Source organism: Macrosteles quadrilineatus, unplaced genomic scaffold (genome assembly GCF_028750875.1).
Source record: "Macrosteles quadrilineatus isolate MER2022 unplaced genomic scaffold, UCM_ALF_1.0 Scaffold_3__2_contigs__length_128488019, whole genome shotgun sequence".
Lineage (NCBI taxonomy): Eukaryota > Metazoa > Arthropoda > Insecta > Hemiptera > Cicadellidae > Macrosteles > Macrosteles quadrilineatus.
Window position 1 is genome coordinate 88,518,253 of NW_026542596.1, and position 23,216 is coordinate 88,541,468.

Below are 23,216 nucleotides of genomic sequence, written 5' to 3' on the forward strand. Positions count from 1 at the left end.
GAAATGGTTAATTTCACTCAGCATCAAGACTGAATGGCAAATCTACTTATATCAAGAATCAAGAATTTTTATTTCCACGAAATGCAGGGTTACATTACTGGAAAACGTCAGTACAACTACAGCTAAAATAAAAACTAAAATAAGAGAATAGTACAAGGTTTTTTACCAATATGAAATGAATTTATGTATTTATTATACCTACTTTTGCCTTTAATACAGAAAATACCCTTGGGTGGGTTAATATATGTTTTTACGCAAAATTATGCTTTGTGTGGGCTATTTAACAAGAATAGTCACCAACAAGTTTATTAAATAAGAAAAAATTATGTTATCTACAAAACGTTTATAATAATCATTAAAATTTCTTTTGAGGCTTATTATGGTACAAAATATAGTACGGTTCGTGAATACTGTATCAGCTAAATGTGTTGAGAAATACAGTAAGCAGTGATATCTGATTTCCTAAAGTAATTGTATTGCGCATGTCAGGTGTATTTGCCAAAACAGGAAATAGACTATTGCTCAGCTGACTGGAGAAAATTATTCTGGTTTGCTATGTTGTTGTCTTTTCCGTCAGCGATTTCTTAGGTAGAAGCGAACGAAAAATCAATTTGTGGGGCTTGAGAGGGCATATTTTGTGTGCAATTGTAGCGTGCAATGCTTAAATTTCTTTTAGTGTTATCTGGGTTTTGAAATAAGTGAGTGAAAAAACTACATATCCATCAAAATGCTGAGCGCTTGTCGACAAAGTGTGATTGTGAACTTCAAAAGGTAAGCTTAGGTCTATAGTTAATTCTTTGTCATTGTCATATCATTCGTGCTGTAAAGGACTACAAACACTTATCACACATTTAATGATCGATACACCACTGTCACAATTAGGCCTAGGCTATACACAATTTCTAATAATAATGAGAATCAATATCAAAAGGGACACCATTAGTTCTGAAATGTCTGAGGTCAGGGATCAATTTTTCTCTACAACCACCAGAAGTTGGCCCATTGACGCCCATTTATAGTCTAATTAGTTCCAATTGTTTTGTGTCAATGAATCCACTGTCAATAGGCCTAACTAGTCTGATTTAACTTGCACTTCAAGGTCAATGAATTAAGCCAGTCTTATGTTAAGTTAAATTAATCCAAGGGTTGACACTTTGCATCTAAACCTACATCCTAGCTGCCAGTGTAAAATATTCTCATTAAAAAAATTCTAAGTTTGTTTAAAATTTTCATAGGCTAACTTAAGTTAAGTTAGGCTAGGCTATTCAATACACAATCAATATTTTGTGTGAAAACAATAGGTTATCAGACACGTCAAACTATAACATCAAACTTAATGTTTCGTCCGATAACTTAATATATCGTAGTTTCTACCTTTTAGCACAAGTTTAGGCCTAGGCCTATGTCTAGTCATGAAAGATTTTGAGGTTGCATACAAAATTAACTTAAAAAACCTGCTCTTATCTTACCTACTCTCAAAGCCAAACCTTTAAATAACTTATCCTTAGTTGACTTCTAGGCTTTCCAGCTAATAGGCATAACTTAGGTCTACCTACATTAACTTTTTAACTCAGTTAATTTAGTTTTAACTTACTGGTACTCTGATAGAACAGCTTTTTGTAAACTAAGTTAGCCTAAGTTTACTGTTACCGGTACCTAACTTATAATCTTTTAGACTAAGTTAACTTAAGGTTATGTCAAATCAATTAGGCCTAGAGTACGTTTAGGCTAACTTATACTAAGTTAAAGGCAGATAATAGAATTTTAGACTGCGCAGTGAAAATGGATCATTAACAATTATTTTTTTAATTTTACTAAAGCTACCTAAAGATTTTAATTGGGTTTTTAAATTTTGAAATCAGGCTCCCCAAAATATTTGACATCCGATTTTAAATTTGTGTCTCAGGGTAAGTTAGTTCACAAATTTCTCGTTCTTCTTCAATCACATTGCGTATACCTCATCATGTGACTACCGCTTATGACAGGGCTTTTATTGTTAGGTAGGCTTACCGCTAAAAATTAAAATGGTTTGTTAAACAGATTATGTTTGAATAGAGGCATTTTTGGAAAGCAAATCTCCATTTGAATAGTGTTATACTATTCTACTAATATTATAGCCTAAGTGAGAAAGTTTGAATTTATGGATGGATGGATGTTTGTGACAAGTAAACACGAAAAATACTGGTCGGATTGGGCTGAAATTTAGTGTGATGATAGCTCACATTCCCGATTAATATATAGACGCATTCTCATCTCAAAAATCCTTTTGGGCTCCGCCCCAGTGCAGGAACAACTCCCAGTGGCTCTGGAGTTTTGCCATGTTAACCTTATGAGTATTCATATTAATTTTTTCAGCTGTTTCAACTAGGCCTACACAAGTTGGTTCTATTATGTTAAATAAATAGCATTACAAATTTATAAGGTTTACCAACAGGGTGCAGCACTATTAGTTTTTTGTGCATATATGACAACATCTAATTTGAATGGTCTAGCAACATAAAGCTGTGAAAATGAGAATTTCACTTTTTTTATTGTTTAGGTGCAGTGGTAGAACATCATGGCTATGGTAGTTGTACCATACTATAGCATGCCGTTAATTTTCTTAAACCGCGTCCTCTCCCATTGCAAATGCAAAGCACGAGTATAACTGCAATAAGCAGTTATACTCCAACCCTAATACGCCAACCCCGTACGAAGGACGGGTACTCTGCTAGTTTCAATATATTTAAGATATAAATATTATATAATAAAGTAAAATATAATAAGTACTTTATATGGTTATAAAGTACCGTAAGGAATAAAGTACCGTAGTTAAAGTAATCATCCTTTCCACAGCCCGCTAAGTTTAGGATATGAATTGGAACCTGGCTACTGACTTTGGTGGAAGGTCAAGCTCTCTATTTTTAATTTATGTTAAATTCGGTAAGAGTTTTGTAATAAAGAAGTTTTTATTTTAGAAGGAATACCACAATCAAGTGTAGGTAAATTATTCATGGAAAGTTTTGCAGGTTTACACTTCATGCTCCTGTAAAACACCTTCCATTGGAGCCAAGTTAGGATTTAAGTACTGGCAATTAGTCTTATTAGCACACAAGGCAGGTCACATGTTCTTCAGTTGTTAAAGAGTACGTACAGGTGTCGAACCCATTACAGATAGTAAGCTTTTTTTAAATCAGGTAATTTTTAAAATTACTTGGGAAATTTAATCTTTATTAGTAGACTTGGTGTTTTGTGTTTTGAGCTATCTTTAAGGAAAAAGTTGATCTTATAATGCTAAGTTAAGACAAATTGTCATAAAGTAAGTTATTTAAATCACTTTAAAGTTTTTATTTTCTTGTTACAAATTAAATTGTTGCTAGGCATGCGAGGTCAGTATGCTCTTTAGTGCCCTGGAACAGTTTAAGATTGCCAAAACTCAGACAGTTTTTGAGACACTTAGTGGTACCGGTACCTATTTATTGTTTTCATCTAACATTTTAATTTTCTACCGTTATTAAAAAAATAGTAAGCGTAGGTCTAATTTTTTATCATTTAGTATATTTTTTATCACTCTCAGTCTACCGTGTAGTAAGCTCCTTTGATCTTGGGCTAATTTTTATCGAATTGCCCTAACTTAGAGGATAGGTAGGCCTACCTATATTTTATGCTATAATTTATGCTAGTAGGCCCGTAATCAGTGGCAGCCCTAGAGATTGTCAAAGTGAAGTTCAATAGCGCCTGTCTTAATACCTGAAATACGGCTGTGCGGGGCCCCTGAAAAGCGTGCCTTGTTCGCCTTTATGTTGGGCTGCCTATGCCCGTAATAATTTACTTTAGAAAACTCATCAGTTCATTAGGCCTACTGGCCACAGTATAAAATGTCACCAGGATTAAGATTTTGTTTGATTAGGGGGCATATCTCAATCCCATCTGTAGATTATTTAGGTTTAGAAAAAATAAAACCTCTGTAATCCGCTTTTTTATATTTTAAAATTTCAGGAATAAAAATAAATGGTAGTTAGTAGACTCCTGCTTATCAGTATTCCTCAGGACCGTGGCCTGGACAACGGTTTTTCTGATTAAACCGTCACATTCCCTAACAATTTGATTAAGATTGCTATGTAGTTATTGTATCGACGTAGGTATTATGCGCCATATGATTAAACGTATGTTCTGGATTTATCCAATTAATCAAAGCAGAGAAAAAACGGAAACATTCCACACACTTTTTGAAGAACTAAGGCTTGATAGCAGTAAAATTTTCAACTACCTTTTTTCAAAATGTCAATAGCATCCTAATCTACAAAGTCACCCATTTAAAACGTTATAAACTACCAAAGATAATTTAAAATGTCAGAAGAGCAGTGGCTTGAAATGGAGGATGGTTTAGCGAGAACTGCCAGACGGTCGGTAAACAATCGGTGTGTGTGCAAGCTTGTATTTAGTTACGTACGCCACTGCGTCGCCAGCCAACCCCCGGCACCGGCGGTATGCAGTGGCAGTGGCCGGGAGCTCATCGGCATTTACCGGCGCCGATCAGCGGTCGACGTGTGTGCAAGGTCCCGTTCCCTCCTGTGGTTCACTATTGGAATTTGGACGACCGGTAAAAAACCAGTCGTTTCACAAAATCGGTGTGTGTGCAACAAGCCTTACTGATTCTCCTTTATCCATGCTTTCAACTGCATTAAGCTTTTGTTTATTGTCACAACTTGATGCCTACGTTTGTCACTCGTTTCTAAAAAAAACCACACTAAATATATAAGGAATCACATTAAAACTGCAGAAAAGTAAATTCGCACATCAGTATTTGGGCAATGCACAGTAATATACTGTACTTGAACGTTGTACAACCACAATTAAGAGTACACACTGTATGAACATGACTAACACTACTTGTGCACCCCACGGGAATCACTTGAACACTAGCCCAAATATTTTATTAAAATTTTGGAGGGAATTGTATTTAGGCACGTGATCACCGGTCTCAAATCTTTCCGAAGAGAAAAGGTGTTTCTCTTGACCGTCCACTTCCTGCCAATCCAGGCCAGTTAAACCAATACGCTAATGAAAATTGTCCGGTTAAATAGATGTCTAGAGTCCAGTTAAACCGATGTCCGGTTAAAAGCTGTTCATATAAGACACTGTCTATGATGAAGAATTAATCTTTTTTCTGAAATCACTTTGTTTTGATTTAAAATCCTAATTTTTAAGTACCTAGGCTATTTTAATTTAAATACATTCAGATAATATACCACTATACTGGGGTCTTGGGAAAGCAGCTGCTGGCAATTGATAAGAACTTCAGAGCTATAAAATTGAAACGTTAGTGATCTGTCAATAAAACGTTGTATATTTTAGGCTAGTTATTTCTATTTGTCTATAAATTTAAATTAAAGCAATACATTTAGGGCCTACTAAGTTTCACCAAAATGTTAAACTGCAGGTGGTAAAATGATTTGATTTTTTATTGATTTGACATGAAGAATACCTGCAGAGTTTGAATACTGTCTTAGTCAAGCATTTATGCCGGAAAATAGCTGTTTAAGCTCGCCTAAATGATACGGTTATTGGCTTGGGTGAAAGTTGATGCATTGGTAATATCACTGACCAGGTGTATTGCTACTTTGTTCAGAATCCCTATTTGCTGTGTCCCCCTAATACTATTGTTGACTGAGATTTAGGTTTAATCAATGGATAATCCCCCAGGGAAGAAAAGGGCTTTCATAGAGTTTAGTTTAGCTGAAAGGATGATATGTTTTGGCAGCTGCTGGCTACATGTTTAGTTTGGATCCAAGGATGACTTTGGATGCCTTTCAAGATAACATCCTTGCTTTAGCATTTCAAAACTACTTTCCTATAAAATTTGTAAGATCCTATCCCAGAAGGTTCAAGTTAATGAGCATTGATATAATATTCAATGAAACTAGTAGGCCTAACAATTTTGTTGGTACAAATTACACTATTTTTAAGATAAAAGGGAATCTTTATTTTTAATCATGAAAATTACATCATAAAACAGTAAATTCTCAAAACTTTAGACTGCTGATACAGTTTCCAAAAATCCTGGCATACACAGCAGTCCTCACTTTGTTCAAATATGGGTTGACTGGTCTATAGCCCAATGGGACCAAGAGGGTGCCAAAGATAAAGGGGGTGCCAAAGACGGACCAAGTAGAGGCTGCCAAATTTCAACAACACCTTTTTACTAGTTAGTGTTTTTATTAGTTTTATAAAAATAACCTCCAAAAAGCAGTAAAACTCAATTGACAAATTTTGTGGGTGGGGGTTGTTAATTGTAGCTGAGGGCAATATTCACTCTATACTCCAACCCGGCCTGTACACAGCCTATGAGATCAGGGTGAGTACTGAGTTCTGTAATGCATATTATATAGTAACTACCAAAGCCCCCTGCCATACTCGCTTCCATCTCAAATTAATTCACATCACAAATTATTAACTCAGTAAAAAAAAAGATTTGCTTATTATTAATGCTTTGTGGCAAATCATTTGGATGGTAGCTTCTGCAACAATGGCTACTAGCATCTTCCAAAAATATTTTATCAGTTCATTTATAATGTGTTAACAACTTTTAGCCAATCAAAAACGTATTTAATTCACAACAGCAGTTTTGGTTACAAATTAAATTTGCAGTTTTTTATTTAAAACTAGCAGAGTACCCGTCCTTCGTACGGGGTTGGAATATAAGTATAAGATGCTTATTGCAGTTATACTCAAGCTTTGCGTAAGGGAGGACACCGTTTGATAACATTTATTTGCTTTTTTAAATTTACAGTATTCTATAGTATTACAGATCTACCATAGCCATAATGTTCTACCACTTCACCTAAACAATAGAGAAAAATAGATCATCAACAATTTGCAAAAGATCACAAATTATTCATGAAATGAAAAACATAAACAAAACATAAAAACAATCCTACTTTGACAGTTCTCATTGCGAATCACAGTTTTTTGTTGCTGCTTAGTTCAAATTAGCTGTTTTCATAAACGCAAAAAAATAGTGCTGCACCCTGTTGGTAAATCGTATAACTTTTTAATGCTTTTCCATATCATAGAACCAACTTTTTTGGTTGAAACAGCTGACTAAATTCTTTAATCTATATAATATTAAAACGAAATGGGGTTTTTTTTATTTCACGATTCTGAATCAACCACTCGACGGATTTTCATGATTTTTGTATTGAAAGAAAGATAATTTTGAGAACTAGGGAATGTCGAAGCCATAATTTTAGTTTAGGGCCCAGTTATTTAGAAATTAAGTTTTAATTTTTGAAAAGTCTAGCAGCCGACGCTAAAATTCTAAACTAGCTTTTGGTGTAATATAATCATTTGTTTAACATAACAGCTGTAAACATTCAGCGTTTGTAACACAAATTCAGCATTTGGATAAAATTAAAAGACATACTAAGGGTTGACTTATTTATACTATGTGTAATGCTAATCATTGATACGTTCAATCCTTCCATAAGAGGATGACAGATTATTTAAATATACATAGGTAAAATACTAGGATGTTCAAAGGATATTTTAAATAAATCTTTGTAATCTTCGGTTTGTTTTAGTGCAAAATAATTTTCTTTTAACTAACAGCTGGTTAAATATAAAAATGCTCTGTAGAACTATGAGGTTATTTTATTTACTCTGATTTGTCATTGATTTTTAGGAAATAAGTAAGATTAGTAGACCACCGAGAAAAGTAACACCATCGATGTATACAAGTCGAGGCTCTATACACGAGTCTTAAAAAAGGATATGCAAATTATTATACTGCTCAACTTTTTTAGGAAAGGGTAGGAAAATCCATTTTACACGTTTTAATTCATCTTGGTTTGTTTACAATCAATGTTTTTGAATGATTAAACTTTGTTTGGATTAGGCCCGGAAATATTGATGTCATAAAGAAGGAGATCAAGAATCCTTAGGAATAGAATTTTAAATTACCACCACAACCCAGACGGGTTTTATCCAAAGATATACAGATATGAATTGTACAATACAGATATGAATAAACAGATTGAGCACAACGTCATCATTGGCCTAGGATACTGAAATTAGACTAACCATTCTTTTATGAAATCTAAAAAGTTGTTTGGCGTGTGTTTAGTTGTGGTTACGTTTGGAGGCCCTGAATATTTTATAGTTTAAATAAATGAATATGGGGAATTATGGTGTACATTGATTCAATGAGGGTGGTTTAATTATTAAGGATATTAGAACTGATAACGGAATGGATAATAAACATAGACAATTAATTGCGTCACTAGCTTTACTAGCGTTTTTACTTTTTAAATTCCTTCAACATGTGACCAGTTCTTTTGTTCAAATGGATATTATTTTATTTTTGACTCAGCTGTTTACCAAAACAAACTATATGTTGTTGTTTTTACTTTTCTCTGTTTACACTTATTTATTTAGCACAAATTATTGATGTAGTGAAATTGATTTAAAGGATGTGTGTGGACGATTCGTTTAATGATGTCAGGACACCAACGTTATAATTATGTGTACTGTGAATTTTATTGGATGTTTTCGTTTTATTTTAGGGAGTTTCTATTCAGACCTACTGGAAATTGTGTATAGTATGAGTAATTGTATTGTGTTGATATTGATTATGGAAGAGGCAGGTATGCGATAGAATTAGAAGGTGATATCGTTGACTAGGCCTATACACTTTCTCAATTGATGATTACTCTTTCTACTGTAGGCTCCTATAAAATTTGTCTGTATACGTGTAAGCTAGCTGTTCTGATTTATACACAGTTTTAACTGACTACTCCCGTACGTAGGACAGGCTAACACCTCGTTCTCTTTAAATATGAATACTCATAAGGTTAACATGGGGAATTACAGAGCCACTGGGGCGGAGCCCGAAAGGATTTTTGAGATAAGAATATGCCTATATGTTAATCAGGAATGTAAACTATCATCATGCCAAATTTCAGCCCAATCTGTCCAGTGGTTTATGCGTGATTGAACTTCAAACACACAAACAAACAAACAAACAAACACACAAACTTTCACATTTATAATATTAGTAAGATATCAGACCGACATGTCACTAATTAGCTGTAAACATCTCGTAGCGTAAATATCAGTGACAGTTTGCAGATAGAATCTTACTCTAAACAGCTGATTGTTATTTTATAGGTGACGTAATCTCTGAGCCGAGGATTGGTATTTGATTAATGACGCATGTAGTAAAAATTAGGAGAGAATTTGCTTAACATCATAATGTTATTTAGGCCTAGATATTTATTCAATCAGACTGTGATATGGTTACAGCAGCATTTAATTATGGTAATTGCACGACCTAGAGGATGTCAATGCCAAACAATTGTGTCTTGGCTTCTGCTACAGTTTGATTTGCAATCGATGGTGCCAAAATGCAAGAGGGCATAGGTGTTGTCAGACATCCGTCATCGCAGTCTTGGTCAACAAACTTAATGTAACAACTGTTTTGAAATTATTCATAACTACTCAGTGTTGTAATTAATCTTTTTTCTTCCAGAATGATTCATCAGGGTAGCTGTGTATCAGGAATAATAAAAGACCCTCATATCGAAGACTTTAAAGTCCAAAACGAACCTGTGCTTGGTAAGTTGTGTTCATTCACATTAACATTCTGTTTAAGTAAAACTCTAACCAAGAAGACTGTTGCAAGAGACTCTTTACAACAAACTACACCCATGAATTAGCTGTATTGGACGTTTCTTGCATTAAAATCTTGAGGAATTTGCTATATTGGAGTTTAACTTAATTGTAAATTTATAATAACTTAGGGTGTTCGTATGAATATTTTGCAATACTAGACCTAACTTTTGAAGAACGGTTCTTGTATGCCTAATTATCTTTATTATACAAGAAACATTACTTAATAGGAGGATCAAAATGTTTTAATGACTTACCTACATATAATATATTTACATTTGTTTGACCTTACTGTGAGATACACTTTTAAATCTAAGTAAAATACATATATCAAAATCTTAAACAATCTTCTATCCCTTCATAATTAATTACCTGTGATCAACTGAAAAGTATTGATTTAATTCCACACTTACGTAAGTAGTGTTAGTTTTGTATGTAATGTAACCGATAATACATTACCACTTTACCACTATACTAGCAACAACTACCCACTTTAACACCAAGACTTTGACTAAGTGGACTCTGGACCAGAAGCTTATCTAGCCCTTGAGATGATAGACAGGCTGTTATCTGTCATTTGTACAAACATCCAGTCTCATGTCTTTAAAGTATTTAAAAATATCAGTCAGTGGGATTTGGATGTTAATTAATGTCCCAGTTCATTTTATATCACTAATGTTTACTGGAATATTGTAGCTAAAACACTGAATGTTTGTTTTCTTCTATCCCATCGTATCTATCCCATTAATGTCAGGCTAATTTTACAGCTATTATCTGTAATACAAAAATTCAAGGGGATTTAGGAAGAACAAGTATCCATATAATAATAGGCAAACATGTTTCTTGAAAACCCTCTGTTTCAGTTTGTGTGCAGAAAAAAATCTATTTATAGTCATAGAAAGATATTTGCCTGTAAATAGGCAGAATCCCTCTATAAATTGAAATAGGCTAAAAATAAGCACAAAAAATTAATTTAAAATAAAAAAAATTAAACATGGGTTGCTGGTGACGAAATAACAACGAAATATAAACAGAAAATCAAAACTCATGGAAGAAATGTTGTTTTATTCTTTTATTTACAGCATTGGGTGAAAATGGAGAAGTTTGCACAATACATACATTTTTGGTCTAGTTTTGACCTTGAGGCGAACAATATACTTACTATAATGGGCTCTCATAATAAAAAATCAGTAAAATAAAATGCAAATGTTTGTTTGAGTTAGTTTATAAATCTGCTTGGTTTATTTGTTAGCTGTTGATGTTGACATAAATGTAACACTGTGAGTTCGTAGTTGCACTGGACCAAGCAGTGTCGTAGCCAGAGGGGGGGGGGTCCGGATCCCCCCCTTCTGGTCTTAAATATAATATTTGTTTATAATATTTTGTTAAATTTAATGTAAAACTATACAATCATACTGTATTGACGTTGGGGTTGGTTACTTTCAATGCCAAGAGAGCTAAAATAGACCGTTTTAGGGCCTATATTTTTAAATTTTTACCCCCCAGACCCCCCGGTTGGTCGACCCCCCCTATTTTGAAATCCTAGCTATGTCACTGGACCAAGGTCATCATGCAGCCTTTATATCCATTATTCAATTTGCATTTATCAAGTATCTCCACACTGACAGAGTAATCATACAGATAATTAAAGATGACTTCCTGAAATATTATATACCCGTACTCTGTAAGTTTATAAGACATTTAAAACGCTACACATTATATAAAATGTTACATTGGTCTTAGATTTTGACATGTCACATATGGTTCATTACCAGGCCCAATAAGAGACTTTGTCTTTGGAGACTATTTTATTTTGTCCCTACCTCTTCAACTTGTATAATCCTAATCAAGAAGTTATTTAGCGAAAACAAAATTTGTGATTATTTTTACTCTATTGAAACTGAATGCAAACAAGAATTTAATTGGATTCAAAGTGTTAATCTACTTGTAATTATTTAAAATCTCTTTAGACAGGGCTGCAAATGTTATTTCACCACTTTTCCTATTACACAGGTTATTTACCTGGAAGCAATGAAAGGAAAGAGCTTGAAAAAGCTTTAAAAGAAGTTTCAAGCAAAACCGAAGATGTTCCTATTATAATTGGTGGTCAAGAATACAGGACGAAAGATGTCAGATATCAAGTCATGGTAAGATTACTAATTTGTATTTTTTCAGTCGTAGAATGTTAAGTATTATTGGAGGGTAAATATAAATTCTGATAAAAAATGAAAAAATTGAAAAACTCAAGGGAGCATAGAATTTTTGGAAAGTAAATAAATCTTACGTTTCCCATTCGAAGCTATGATCTACATTACTTATTTTACTGATAACAACAAATATATCTTCAGTTTGTCTAAACAGTTTCTAAATTGCTGACGTTTTTTAAATCCAATGACACCTGAGTTTGAATCAAAGGGAGAAAGTAAGAGCTCCAGAAGAATGAAGATATAATATTGGGGTTGTGGGTGGATCATGGTGTTTATAGGGTTATCTGGGAGGGCACTCTGATATCTAACACCCAGATTTGATTTATTGAATCAAGTACCAACTGAACCTGATAATTTTGGTAACATGCTGTTCTACTAATTCTATAGAACTAATATGACAGACTTTTTTAAACGGTTTAATTTATTAAAAAAAGTCCACAGATGAGTTAGAGTGTATTTCCTCTTTACCTGTATAAATGATAATAGTTTTATCTAAATTAGAAATAGTGTACTGGGCTAAGAAAATTTTTTAGTTTTTACTGTTCTTTTGCAAAGATTTTTTAACATCCAAAAATTTGGTGCTGCTTCAAGGTACCCCATTTTATAATTTATCTTTGTTTGGTAGATGTGATATTTTCTGTTCTACTTGTTTGAGATCCCTATAATTTTTATTAATCCTGTATGTACGAATTTCATTGGCCATGCTAAGACGACATGCATGGATGCTTTTCGGAAGGATCCAAATACTTTTCATCAATAACATTTTTTTAAATATATTTTCAATCACTGCTATCCTATAGGCTGATAAGTCACATTGCCGTTTTGCAAGTGAAGGTATAATGTAGGTCAGCGTAGTCTAGATGCCAGAGTGTTATAAATAGAATCAGCTGATGTCACTCATGTGAAGTAACTGACCGCTGACCGCCTACCTCACCTCTCACCTTGCAATGTCGTCCGTTATATACATAGAGTAATAAACGTTGAACACAGAGTAATGTCCATAATGATAAGGGCGGGGCAGGTGGTCATTTGGTCATCGCCCTTTTCCTGAAATATTTGTTATATTTCTCACTAATCAGTCTACAATTAATTGATGATGAAATGTGTGACAGAAAAAGTTTATTTCTATTAGCTTGGTAAACAAATTAACTTGAGTTAAAAATTATTTCAATAAAAAATAATTATTTAAATAAAATTACATAGGTACTGGTGTGATAAAACAGTTTAAAACAGTTTTAGATGATAAGTTAGTACAAGTATAGTAAAGTACAGTTGGTTTAATCTTGTGTCTTTCATATTTTAAATATTTTGTAAACTGGTTTCAAGTAATTTTTATCAATTGAAAATAAATACAAAAGGATATTTTTTAACTGCAGAACTAGCAAACACTTAATATAATGCAATTAATTGAACAATAGAGTTGTTGTTGTTACACAGACAAAATTACCCAAGGAACATATTCCATATGCCTTCAAATATTTTAATATAAAATGGTTTAGGTTACCTTTTGCGTCGAACGATCCTTGTGTAGTAATTGATAACTACAGCTGTTTCATTCCGCTGGGGCACATCTTCAGGTTGTACAGCGTCAAGATAAAATAGCTGTCATCCGTGGATGATTTTGTCGAAATAAATATTACACAGAAAACATAAATAATAAAACATTTAAATACACAAATTTAACGCATTCATTTAACGAATTTAACGAAAAGTGACGCAACATTCACCGGCGCCTGTCTTGCGTGTTTGTCAGTTTGTCACTTGGCCAAGTTTGTTAAATTCGTGTATTTAAATGTTTTATTATTTATGTTTTCTGTGTAATATTTATTTCGACAAAATCATCCACGGATGACAGCTATTTTATCTTGACGCTCTACAACCTGAAGATGTGCCCCAGCGGCATGAAACAGCTGTAGTTATCACTTACTACACAAGGATCGTTCGACGCAAAAGGTAACCTAAACCATTTTATATTGCAATTTTCGATCCAGAGGCTAACCTATCATGAAACAAATATTTTAGTTTAAGAAATTTATATCAACATACATTTTCACTAATCTCCATTTCCCTATTCAATTATCCTGAATTGTGTTTGTGTTTTATTTGTATTCTCATGTGTCTTAATGTCCCAGAAACATTGCCAAGCGAGGTTTTTTATGCCGAAGCAGATGTGAGATTGCAATTAATGGGCATTGTAACTAGCTTACGTTACATCATAGTATTAGTTTTGCAATTCAATTGTAATAAATTTTATTTATTTATCACACTGCTCAAGCTGTAGTTTGAAACTCTAATACAATTTAAATTTAACATTAAATTTAGAGCCGTATACAAATAAAGGTAACTCTATCTGTAATTTTCGGTTTCCTAAAAACTTTAAGAATGAGTTTTAAAAACGTGGTCATGTCTTAGTGTATATTTTAAATGACTGAGTTCAAGGTAGCTCAACACTTGGTTGGTTTTATTTGTTTTGCCTAGAACTGGTTATTTAAAAAAGTTCGGATTTATAAACTTAATTTTGGGTCACCTTATTCAGTAGCTTTTGTTCTGCTGGAAAAACAAAGCTACTAAGCAAGCAAACATAAAATAAAATTTCTAGTTATTGCCCCTGAGAAAATCAATAAAAAACAAAATATTTAATTTTGGGGTTGAAAAAAACTTTTTAATTTTTAAATTACAGTTAGATCTCTTTTTGGTGTTCAGGGTAATTTAATAAAAAATAATACCCCCGCCGCAGCAAACCTGCCGTCCAAGCGAATTTCCATTTGGCCGAATTGATTTTCAATTGATCTATGTAAATCTATATATATAATACGTGAAGCCGTTTTTTGTTAACGCAACTCCTCCCTTATTTGTAGACCAATTTTAACGTTTAAGGTGTCAAAAGATTCGTCTCAATATGTAGTTTTGCAATAAGGTTTTAGAATTTTAAAATTCCTATTCTGAAGGGCGTGAGACCCTCTCAAAGGTCGGATTTTCTCCATAAGAAATACATAGGAGAAATTTAAAAGCCAAAAACAGCTGTTTATAAAAAAAAACTGCTTTTTGGGAGTAAATATTAATGTTTGTAATATTTATTCAGAAGGTTAAGACCAAGTTAAACCGGTAATCAGTTTTGTAGGAAGAACAGAAAATGCCTCAAGTTCAAAGAAGAAATATTGAAAACGTAAATAGAGTGGCCTGGTCTAACAGACACCCATCCAGGTACACATTCACTTGGTAATATGAACAATATTTGCCAGTTCTGCTATACATCGACGGTTCTGCTATGCAACTCACTTTGGAAGTGAAAAAATGTACGAAGCACATAGTGTTGTCACGGTGGTAAAGTAAACTTGCCTAATGTCAGATCAAATGAATGCATGCAAGAAATGTTTACTTCTGACACTGACAAAACTAGATATTTCAAAACATTCAGTATAAACTATAATAAGATATCTTATGCGTATGAGGAGAGTAGAAATAGAGTGGCCTGGTCTAACAGACACCCATCCAGGTACACATTCACTTGGTAATATGAACAATATTTGCCAGTTCTGCTATACATCGACGGTTCTGCTATGCAACTCACTTTGGAAGTGAAAAAATGTACGAAGCACATAGTGTTGTCACGGTGGTAAAGTAAACTTGCCTAATGTCAGATCAAATGAATGCATGCAAGAAATGTTTACTTCTGACACTGACAAAACTAGATATTTCAAAACATTCAGTATAAACTATATTTAATGCCTTGACTATGATGAGTTCAAGTAGTAAGATTATACAAAATCTTGGCAGACCTTATATTTTTATTGTAAACTTATGTGTTACTCGCTCTACTTCAATTGAGAAAAAAACGCAAATGGATTGTTTACTTCTAGGTTATTTTTCCAGTTCCTCGGGAAAACTTATACAAGGTCTATTGACTGAATTTACCAACACAATCCATACATTTCAAGTCAAAAATAAGAAGTTTCAACAACTAATTTGCTATTGAAAGTTTTAGTGGCAATATTAGACCAAACATATAAGTGAAGGAATTAGCATTTATGTATTCAACGATCGGGTTGTTACGGCCAAGTTTATGTTTATGATTTAGGAAAGACAAATAATATACGCTGTTCAAAAAGAGAATACGAAAATTGCTATCCAAATCGTATAGCTACAAGCATAGATGAAGAGTTATCTAACCTATTTCGACAAATGAATCGATACTTTCAAAACGTTGGGACAGGTATTTAGAGAAACTCCACTGAAAAACGTGAGACTGACAGACAACACGTTAAAATACGTTAACCAACTTTCAATGGTGTTGCTGCTTTAGCATATTCAAAGCAGATTATGCCACTTAAGTTGGCAAAAAATGGAGCACATGAAATGTTTGATATCACCTAACTTTTCAGGGTTCTCCACGAAGAAAATTCGTTTGATTAGGGGGATGTCTCAAATCAAAGAAATAAAATGATCCAACTTAAATTACTAAACACAGGTAGTAGGCCTAAGGCAACAGTTTTCTTCAATTCTCAAAGCTGGAAAAACTTTGTTGCAACATGTTAACTCGAATTGAAGCAGATCGTTTAACATTCATTAGAAGTTATCAATTGCAACTGAGAGCAGAAATAATGTAGGTGAACCTTGACGACGCAAACAGAGATATTTAAAATTAGTTACTAACAAGTGTTTAAACAACTCTAAGATGTAGCTACAATTGCTCGAATTTAAGCATAAAGTTTTCCTAAGCGTTATGTTTCATACTATGCGGCTCATTGAGCCGCACGGGTTCTCTAGTAACATTAGGTTTCCTGGTCTAATTTATTTGGGACATTAAAGAATTTTGTTATGTTTTCAAATTTCCATTAACATCTAAAGGTAATAATATCAGCTTTAAGTGATTTACTGTTGTAACATCCCTGTGGCATTGAAAAAACCTATTTAACAGCAAATCATTTATAACACAATCCAAGACACAACCAAAATATATCTTTAATATATCTCTGTTCTGTCAGTCAAGTGTAATGTAGACAACGTATTTGAGCCTCACTTTGTTTCTCCTAGTGTTTCTTAAGAAAACAGTTTCTTCACAGGTACTGGCTCTCTTCTAGTATTGCTTTTGGCATCTATTGTGGTTCTATAATAAACTGGGGTCACTCAATATCTTTGCTATTTTGATTCAGAGGGTTTATTGTGGAATTACAAAACTATTTTTAGCGAATCCCTATAGGGAAGTAGCTATTACCGTAGGTGGCACGGTAAGACCTAGACCCGGGACCAATATCCTTTTTCATTTTGATGTCCCCGGAGGCCAAAAACACCATTCGTTCAAATTTTTATATATGTATATATATAGAGAGAGATTTATATATATACGTCCGTGAACGCGATAACTTGAGTAATTTTTGTCCGATTTTGATGAAATTTGGTTTAAAGGTGTAAAGCGAGATAAACTTGAATGAGTTCGAGAACCAGCATGATCGTACCATGGGAACAAGGCTTTGCGGGGGGTTTTATGGGGTAAAAATTGGTTTTTCTCACTTTTGACCCTCAAAACACAAAATTTCCCAATTTCTCTTTTTACCTTTTAAAGAGCTTAAAAAACAAATAATTTAGTATATAAAAGTATTTTTGTTCGGTTATTGGTAACGGAGAAAATAAAGACAATTGTAATTTTTAAATTCCCATGTTATTCTTATGGAGAATATTGTCAAATGTTGAAGTTTGCTTGTTTATGGATATATTTTGATCAAACTTGGCAAATTTATTTATTTTATACTAAGCTATCAATACTTTACTAAAAAACGCACTTTATTAGTTTCCTTGTAGCAGCAAACCTATGTACTCGTTAAACCTTATGTTATGTAAATATATTTAATTGAAAATCAATTCAGACAAATGGAAATTCGCTTAGTCGGCAGGTTTGCTGCGGCGGGGGTATTTATACTGTGTCCGTGGATGGAAATTAATTTGAAGTGAAGCTAAAGTATAATTTTAAAAAATAATTCCCATAAAATGTCTATTATGATCATAATGATTCTTTTTCTTAGGGTTTCGCAGTGGATAGTTTTGAATACCTACCTTATTTAAAGAATTTTTCTTATTCATGTTATTGAGCAAATTTAAAAGTAAATGTTTATTTTTTCAGCCTCATGATCATCAAAAGAAGATTGCTCAGTTTTACTACGCCACACCGGTAAGTGTAAACGACTTTTCAATTACATAAAATATTTTCTTACAAGTATTTTTAGTAGCCTATTTGTGTCAGACTTACTTTTCAATTTAAGATACCGAGCTAAAACAATGTTTTTGATAGTAAAATTTGACCAAGTTTTTAAATAACATTATTTGCAAATTGTATCACACTATAAATATTTCTTTAACACATGTAAGAGCACCTAGGTTTACATTAACTAAATACATGTAAAATGCTGAATAGAAATATTCCCAATTAAAATTAAGATTCTTAAATCTCAAGTGTATCAGGCATAACCTGCAACAAAGGTAAGTACAGTACGTGGATTTAATTGGTTAGAATTAAGGAAATAAATAATGTATGTTTCATGGGTAAACTGAACAGTAGGCCTATTTAGGTTTTTTTTATAGATAGTATCGTTTTTACATTTTACAACGTAGGCTATATTTAACTAACAATGTGGCAATAATTTTCCAAAAACAATCTGATACACTTTTTAATCACATTTTAAAAATAATTCTACTAGGATAGGTTTTTAAGATATGAAAACACTGGCAGTAATACATTTCTGTTAATAATATATTTTAAATGGTTATGAATAACTGTTAAAATCTGAACAGAAATAAATATTCCATCTCGGTTCCACTTTGTGGCTTGTTTGTTTGCAGATAATGTTTCAGATTTAGCTTGACCTTGTCGAACAATTTTGATGCACTAGGAAGCAGTTTTCTTATCACTAAACATTGATGCACCTTCTATTAATACAATATTACTTCCTTATTTACATTACTGGATTTTTACTAGTATTTGTATTTACATTTTTTTTTTCTATCAATGCCAAAAAAATCTAAACAAGATTGTGAAATAATGAAGTTTTTTTTATCGCTTCTATAAATTCAAATAGCATACACATTCCACATTAAGTATGAAGTAGGTCTACTTATTCTCATTAATTTAGGATCAAACTTAAGTAATTATATTTTTTCTAGATGAATTGTGTAGGGTTGACAATTTTATTCACATGTAGCCTGTACAGAATTCCTGAAATGCGGTAATTCATGGAAAATATAAATGCTTATTAATTTTTTAACATTACCTAATCATAACAAATAAGAGTTTGACAAATTTTAGTATCCATTTTCATGTAAACCCTAACACAAATTTAGAACTTTAGTGACAGTGAAAATTTAGCAGACCGTTATTGAGTACCGGTAATACAGTACTCTCTCTTCAAACAAATACCAACCATACCCATGCTGAAACAATCAAATGTATCTTTATTCTTTACATTACGTTAAACCTAGATTAAGACAAATTTGGGATTTTCAGATAAGATCAATTGTCTTACAGTGTTTTTTTTTATATTTGTTTTAAGGTTTTGGAAAATTCTTTGAGAATAAATGGTTGCTGTCAATTAGTGTAAATATTGAGTTTTTCTCATAGTTGGTAATTTGCAGTATTAAGGAATTAAATTGTAACTAAGCTGTAGTTATTATTCTATGTATACAATGTCTATTGCCCTATTTTTGTGTTACCCTCAAAAGCAAACAAATATTTTATTATGATGGAGACTGGATCATTGAAAGTCGGCCAATGTATGTATTTTAATTTCAATAAAGGTCCTTATCAAAATTAATATTTTTTTCAAATACAAATTCAAATGACATTTTTAACTTCGTAAGGCTTCATGTTGGGAGGTGTCCAATAGTAAAATCTTTGATAGGACTTGGTGAAAAAAGCAATTGAGGTTGCAACGGAAACTCAAAAGAAGTGGGACGCCGTGCCGCTTGAGGAGAAAATCAAGATATGGATGAAGGCGGCCGACATGATGGCAAACAAATACCGATGGAAGCTTAACGCTACCACCATGCTGGGACAGGCCAAGACTATAGTTCAGGCAGAAATTGATGCTGCTGCTGAACTTATAGACTTTATACGGTATGGTGGCCATGTTTTGTACTTAGTGGTCATATGGCAATGTAGTTACCGAGTGCATGTAGTCATAGATCATTCACTAATTGTCGGTATGGATTTGGAAAACCTCATTACATAGTAATAATGTAGGCTTCACCAAGTGTGATTTAGTTCCATGATTTTTGTTTGGAAAACCTCAATACATAGGCTTTACTAAGTGTGCTTTGTACAGAGAACTATATGTTTTCGTTGATTTTGAAACTTTGTTGATGTATTGTTTGGAGTGGTGTCATACGTTTGAGCGAGGTGGGTACATTGCATCACAATCGTAATATTGTTCGTTGGGTCAACGTAGTTGGCTTTCAGTATTGTCTCGGTGTTTCAGCTTCTAGTGTTAAGTTTGATAATATTGAAATGTTGATCATTCTTTAAAAAGCTTTGAATGTAACTCATTTTGACACAGATAAGAAATAAGATTTTCACTTTGCAATACTTCAGCTAGCGACTTTTAAAAACGGCTTGTTAACTACAATTTGGGCAAGTTCATAGTTCAATTTGTTTTTAAAATGTTTTCAGCTAAAATACAAGTAAAATTATTGGGATTGGGGGGATACAATTAAAACTTGGATGAATACAAATAGCTTTGTTTAGAAATATTGATCAACCATTAAACCAAGAAAATATTTTTGTGGACCTAATTAATCCTAACTTTTACTCTGCCTTTGGTCCGGGTTTTCTTTTGTGTATATTTGTGGCTAAACTTGTTAGAATTAACTACTCTAATTTTTATTTGGGAAAATATAAAATCAATATTAAAGAGTTTCTAAAGTTACAAGACGTTGTAGATACATAAGACAGTAAATCATAGAATATTCTACAAACATACTATAAGAAATTACTATAGCGTATTATTTATAAAATTTTGCTTTTCTATATTACTAATTTAATTTCTAAATATTTTTGTTTTTCATTTAATTATTTGGTTATCAGTTTTACATAGTGGATGTAAGGTTACTCCATGACTAGTTGATGCACAATAATTTACTATTTCTCTGTATATACAGTTAGAATGTTTTTTTCAGTAATTGTTGTGTAGTGATGAATGAACATTTGTCCTTGAAGGTTGAATGCGTTCTTCGCCAAGGAGTTGACCAAGTATCAACCCATTAGTGAAGACCCCAAGATTACCAAGAACTCCATGAGGTACCGAGGTCTGGAAGGCTTCGTCGCTGCCGTCTCTCCGTTTAACTTCACTGCTATTGGAGGGAACCTGGCATACACACCTGCTCTAATGGTATTTCATAGTCTAGACGAGGGCGAAGGAAGTAGTTGGGGGAAACGGTGGAACGCAGCTTTTTCAGTTTACTAGGGCTGTCTGTGAAGTATATTATAACAATTTGCATTGCTTTGTTGTGCAAATGAGAATGGTCTTCGGCTAACTCTCTAAGTACCATGTGTCTGGCAACGGATTTCAATTAGAGATGACCCACATCTCACAGAAACCTAATAACAGAACATGTTTCGTACTTAGCAGAGGCCTCGATTTTCCTTCACATTATTTTTGCTGCTATGATGACACTAATTTTTGTATCAGTGTGGGATCCAGTTAAAATAGTAGCGGATAAAATGAAAAACTCAGTGCAGATTTGAACTTGCCTTACTTGATTAACAAAGTTTTTAACTCATTCGTTCAAATCCCATCTTTCCTTTAAAATATGCGCGTTTTTGTGTCATGAGTCGTTTAAATTTAGTCCAATCTAGTCTTGTTAAAAAAGTCCCCTCCTATTTCATAAACTACAATTTGGAATAAGCTTTCATAGGTAAAAAAACTTATAAAGTCATTGTACAAGCCCTGCAACTGCAATATTACTGTTGACGTATTAATGTGCAATAGTGCCATAAAACATGACAAATGATACTGTCATCAACTCACTCACATAGGCAAAGCTTGAACATTAGGTACAAGTTAAAATCAGTCCATTTTCTTAGGATCTAATACACCGTTATAATAATCTACTATATTTTACAAAGGGAAAAAAACAATTTCACTAGGGAGCCACGTCTTAAACATGGGGATGGAACGTCTAGTTGTATCAATAGTCAAATATAGTAGGCCGACTAAAAAACCAGCTGATCTCAAACAGTAACAAAGCTTTTCATCTGTTGTGTCACCATCGTAGGACGTTTGCAACTGTGTGTTCCTGTGTTGCAGGGCAGCACGACACTATGGAAACCCTCAGACACAGCGTTGTTGTCCAACTACGTCATCTACCAGGTGATGACCGAGGCTGGGGTCCCCCCGGGAGTGGTAAACTTTGTACCAGCTGACGGACCAGTGTTTGGTGACAACATTACTGCCTCGCCCCACCTCGCTGGCATCAACTTTACCGGCTCCGTACCGTGAGTAGCCAACGAGTAGTAGGGAAAGATTTTGTCGAACTTACAATATAATTTTAGTTTACGCAACATGTCCTCTATGTTACCCTTGTGAAAAATAGACTAATTGATTTCTTAATTTTGTATGTGTATTCCAACAATTAAGTAAATTTTCAATATAGATTTTTTAATTTAACAACATAACATTGTTGTATTCCTTGTAGCAGCACACTTGAGTACTTATTGAGCCAATGATGTTTAAATTGGGCATGGTCAAGGGCAAAAGGATGGCCTTGGATTGACCAGGTGCAAATTTACTCATAACTTAATAATGCAACTTTAAATTTGATTATTCTACAGGTTTACTGCAAATCGGGTATTTTATTGTTTCCTGGTGTTATGTCAAGTTCTGAAGTTGAAACAAGACTTCTATCACACGATACTTCAATAAAGTATTTGTATCAAAAAATTACTTCCAAGTACGGCATACAGAAATGTTTAGTTTCCCGTCAACTAAAATTTCATTGTCATGTTCCTGGTATGAAATTGTTTTGTAATTACTTCTAAGTTGAAACATACCATTGTCCATTATGCTCATTATCAAACAAAGTTTTTTCCATTAAACTGATCTGTTTTCAGTCATTATTTATCTTTAAACTAATAACCGTAGTTAATTGCACACTGATTTTATGTAACAAATTTTAATTCAAACTGCTACAAAACAAAATATCTTTATGCGTGTTATTTTTTTTGTTTTCATCAAATAACATAAGTAAGGATGAATTTGAATTTAATCTGAGTAACTTTAAACAAATATTTTTGGATGTTTCTGATTTATTTTCAGCGTAACGTCTGGTTGAACTTAAATCCATGTTGTTTACAATTGGTCTAAAACAATGTTATCT

At 33.2% G+C, this 23,216-nt stretch overlaps 1 protein-coding gene across 1 annotated transcript in view; it reads left to right on the plus strand.

The window, feature by feature from the left end:
* Nucleotides 1–525: 525 nt before the first annotated feature.
* LOC128988773 (delta-1-pyrroline-5-carboxylate dehydrogenase, mitochondrial-like) overlaps nt 526–23,216 on the plus strand; it is a 28,151-nt gene continuing 5,460 nt past the window's right edge. Inside the window, exons 1-7 of the mRNA XM_054410393.1 lie at nt 526–771; nt 9,509–9,594; nt 11,662–11,795; nt 17,974–18,021; nt 19,745–19,959; nt 21,058–21,229; nt 22,148–22,335. Coding sequence (XP_054266368.1) covers nt 728–771; nt 9,509–9,594; nt 11,662–11,795; nt 17,974–18,021; nt 19,745–19,959; nt 21,058–21,229; nt 22,148–22,335 — 887 coding nt within the window. The 5' untranslated portion in view covers nt 526–727. The remainder of the gene's footprint in view (nt 772–9,508; nt 9,595–11,661; nt 11,796–17,973; nt 18,022–19,744; nt 19,960–21,057; nt 21,230–22,147; nt 22,336–23,216) is intronic.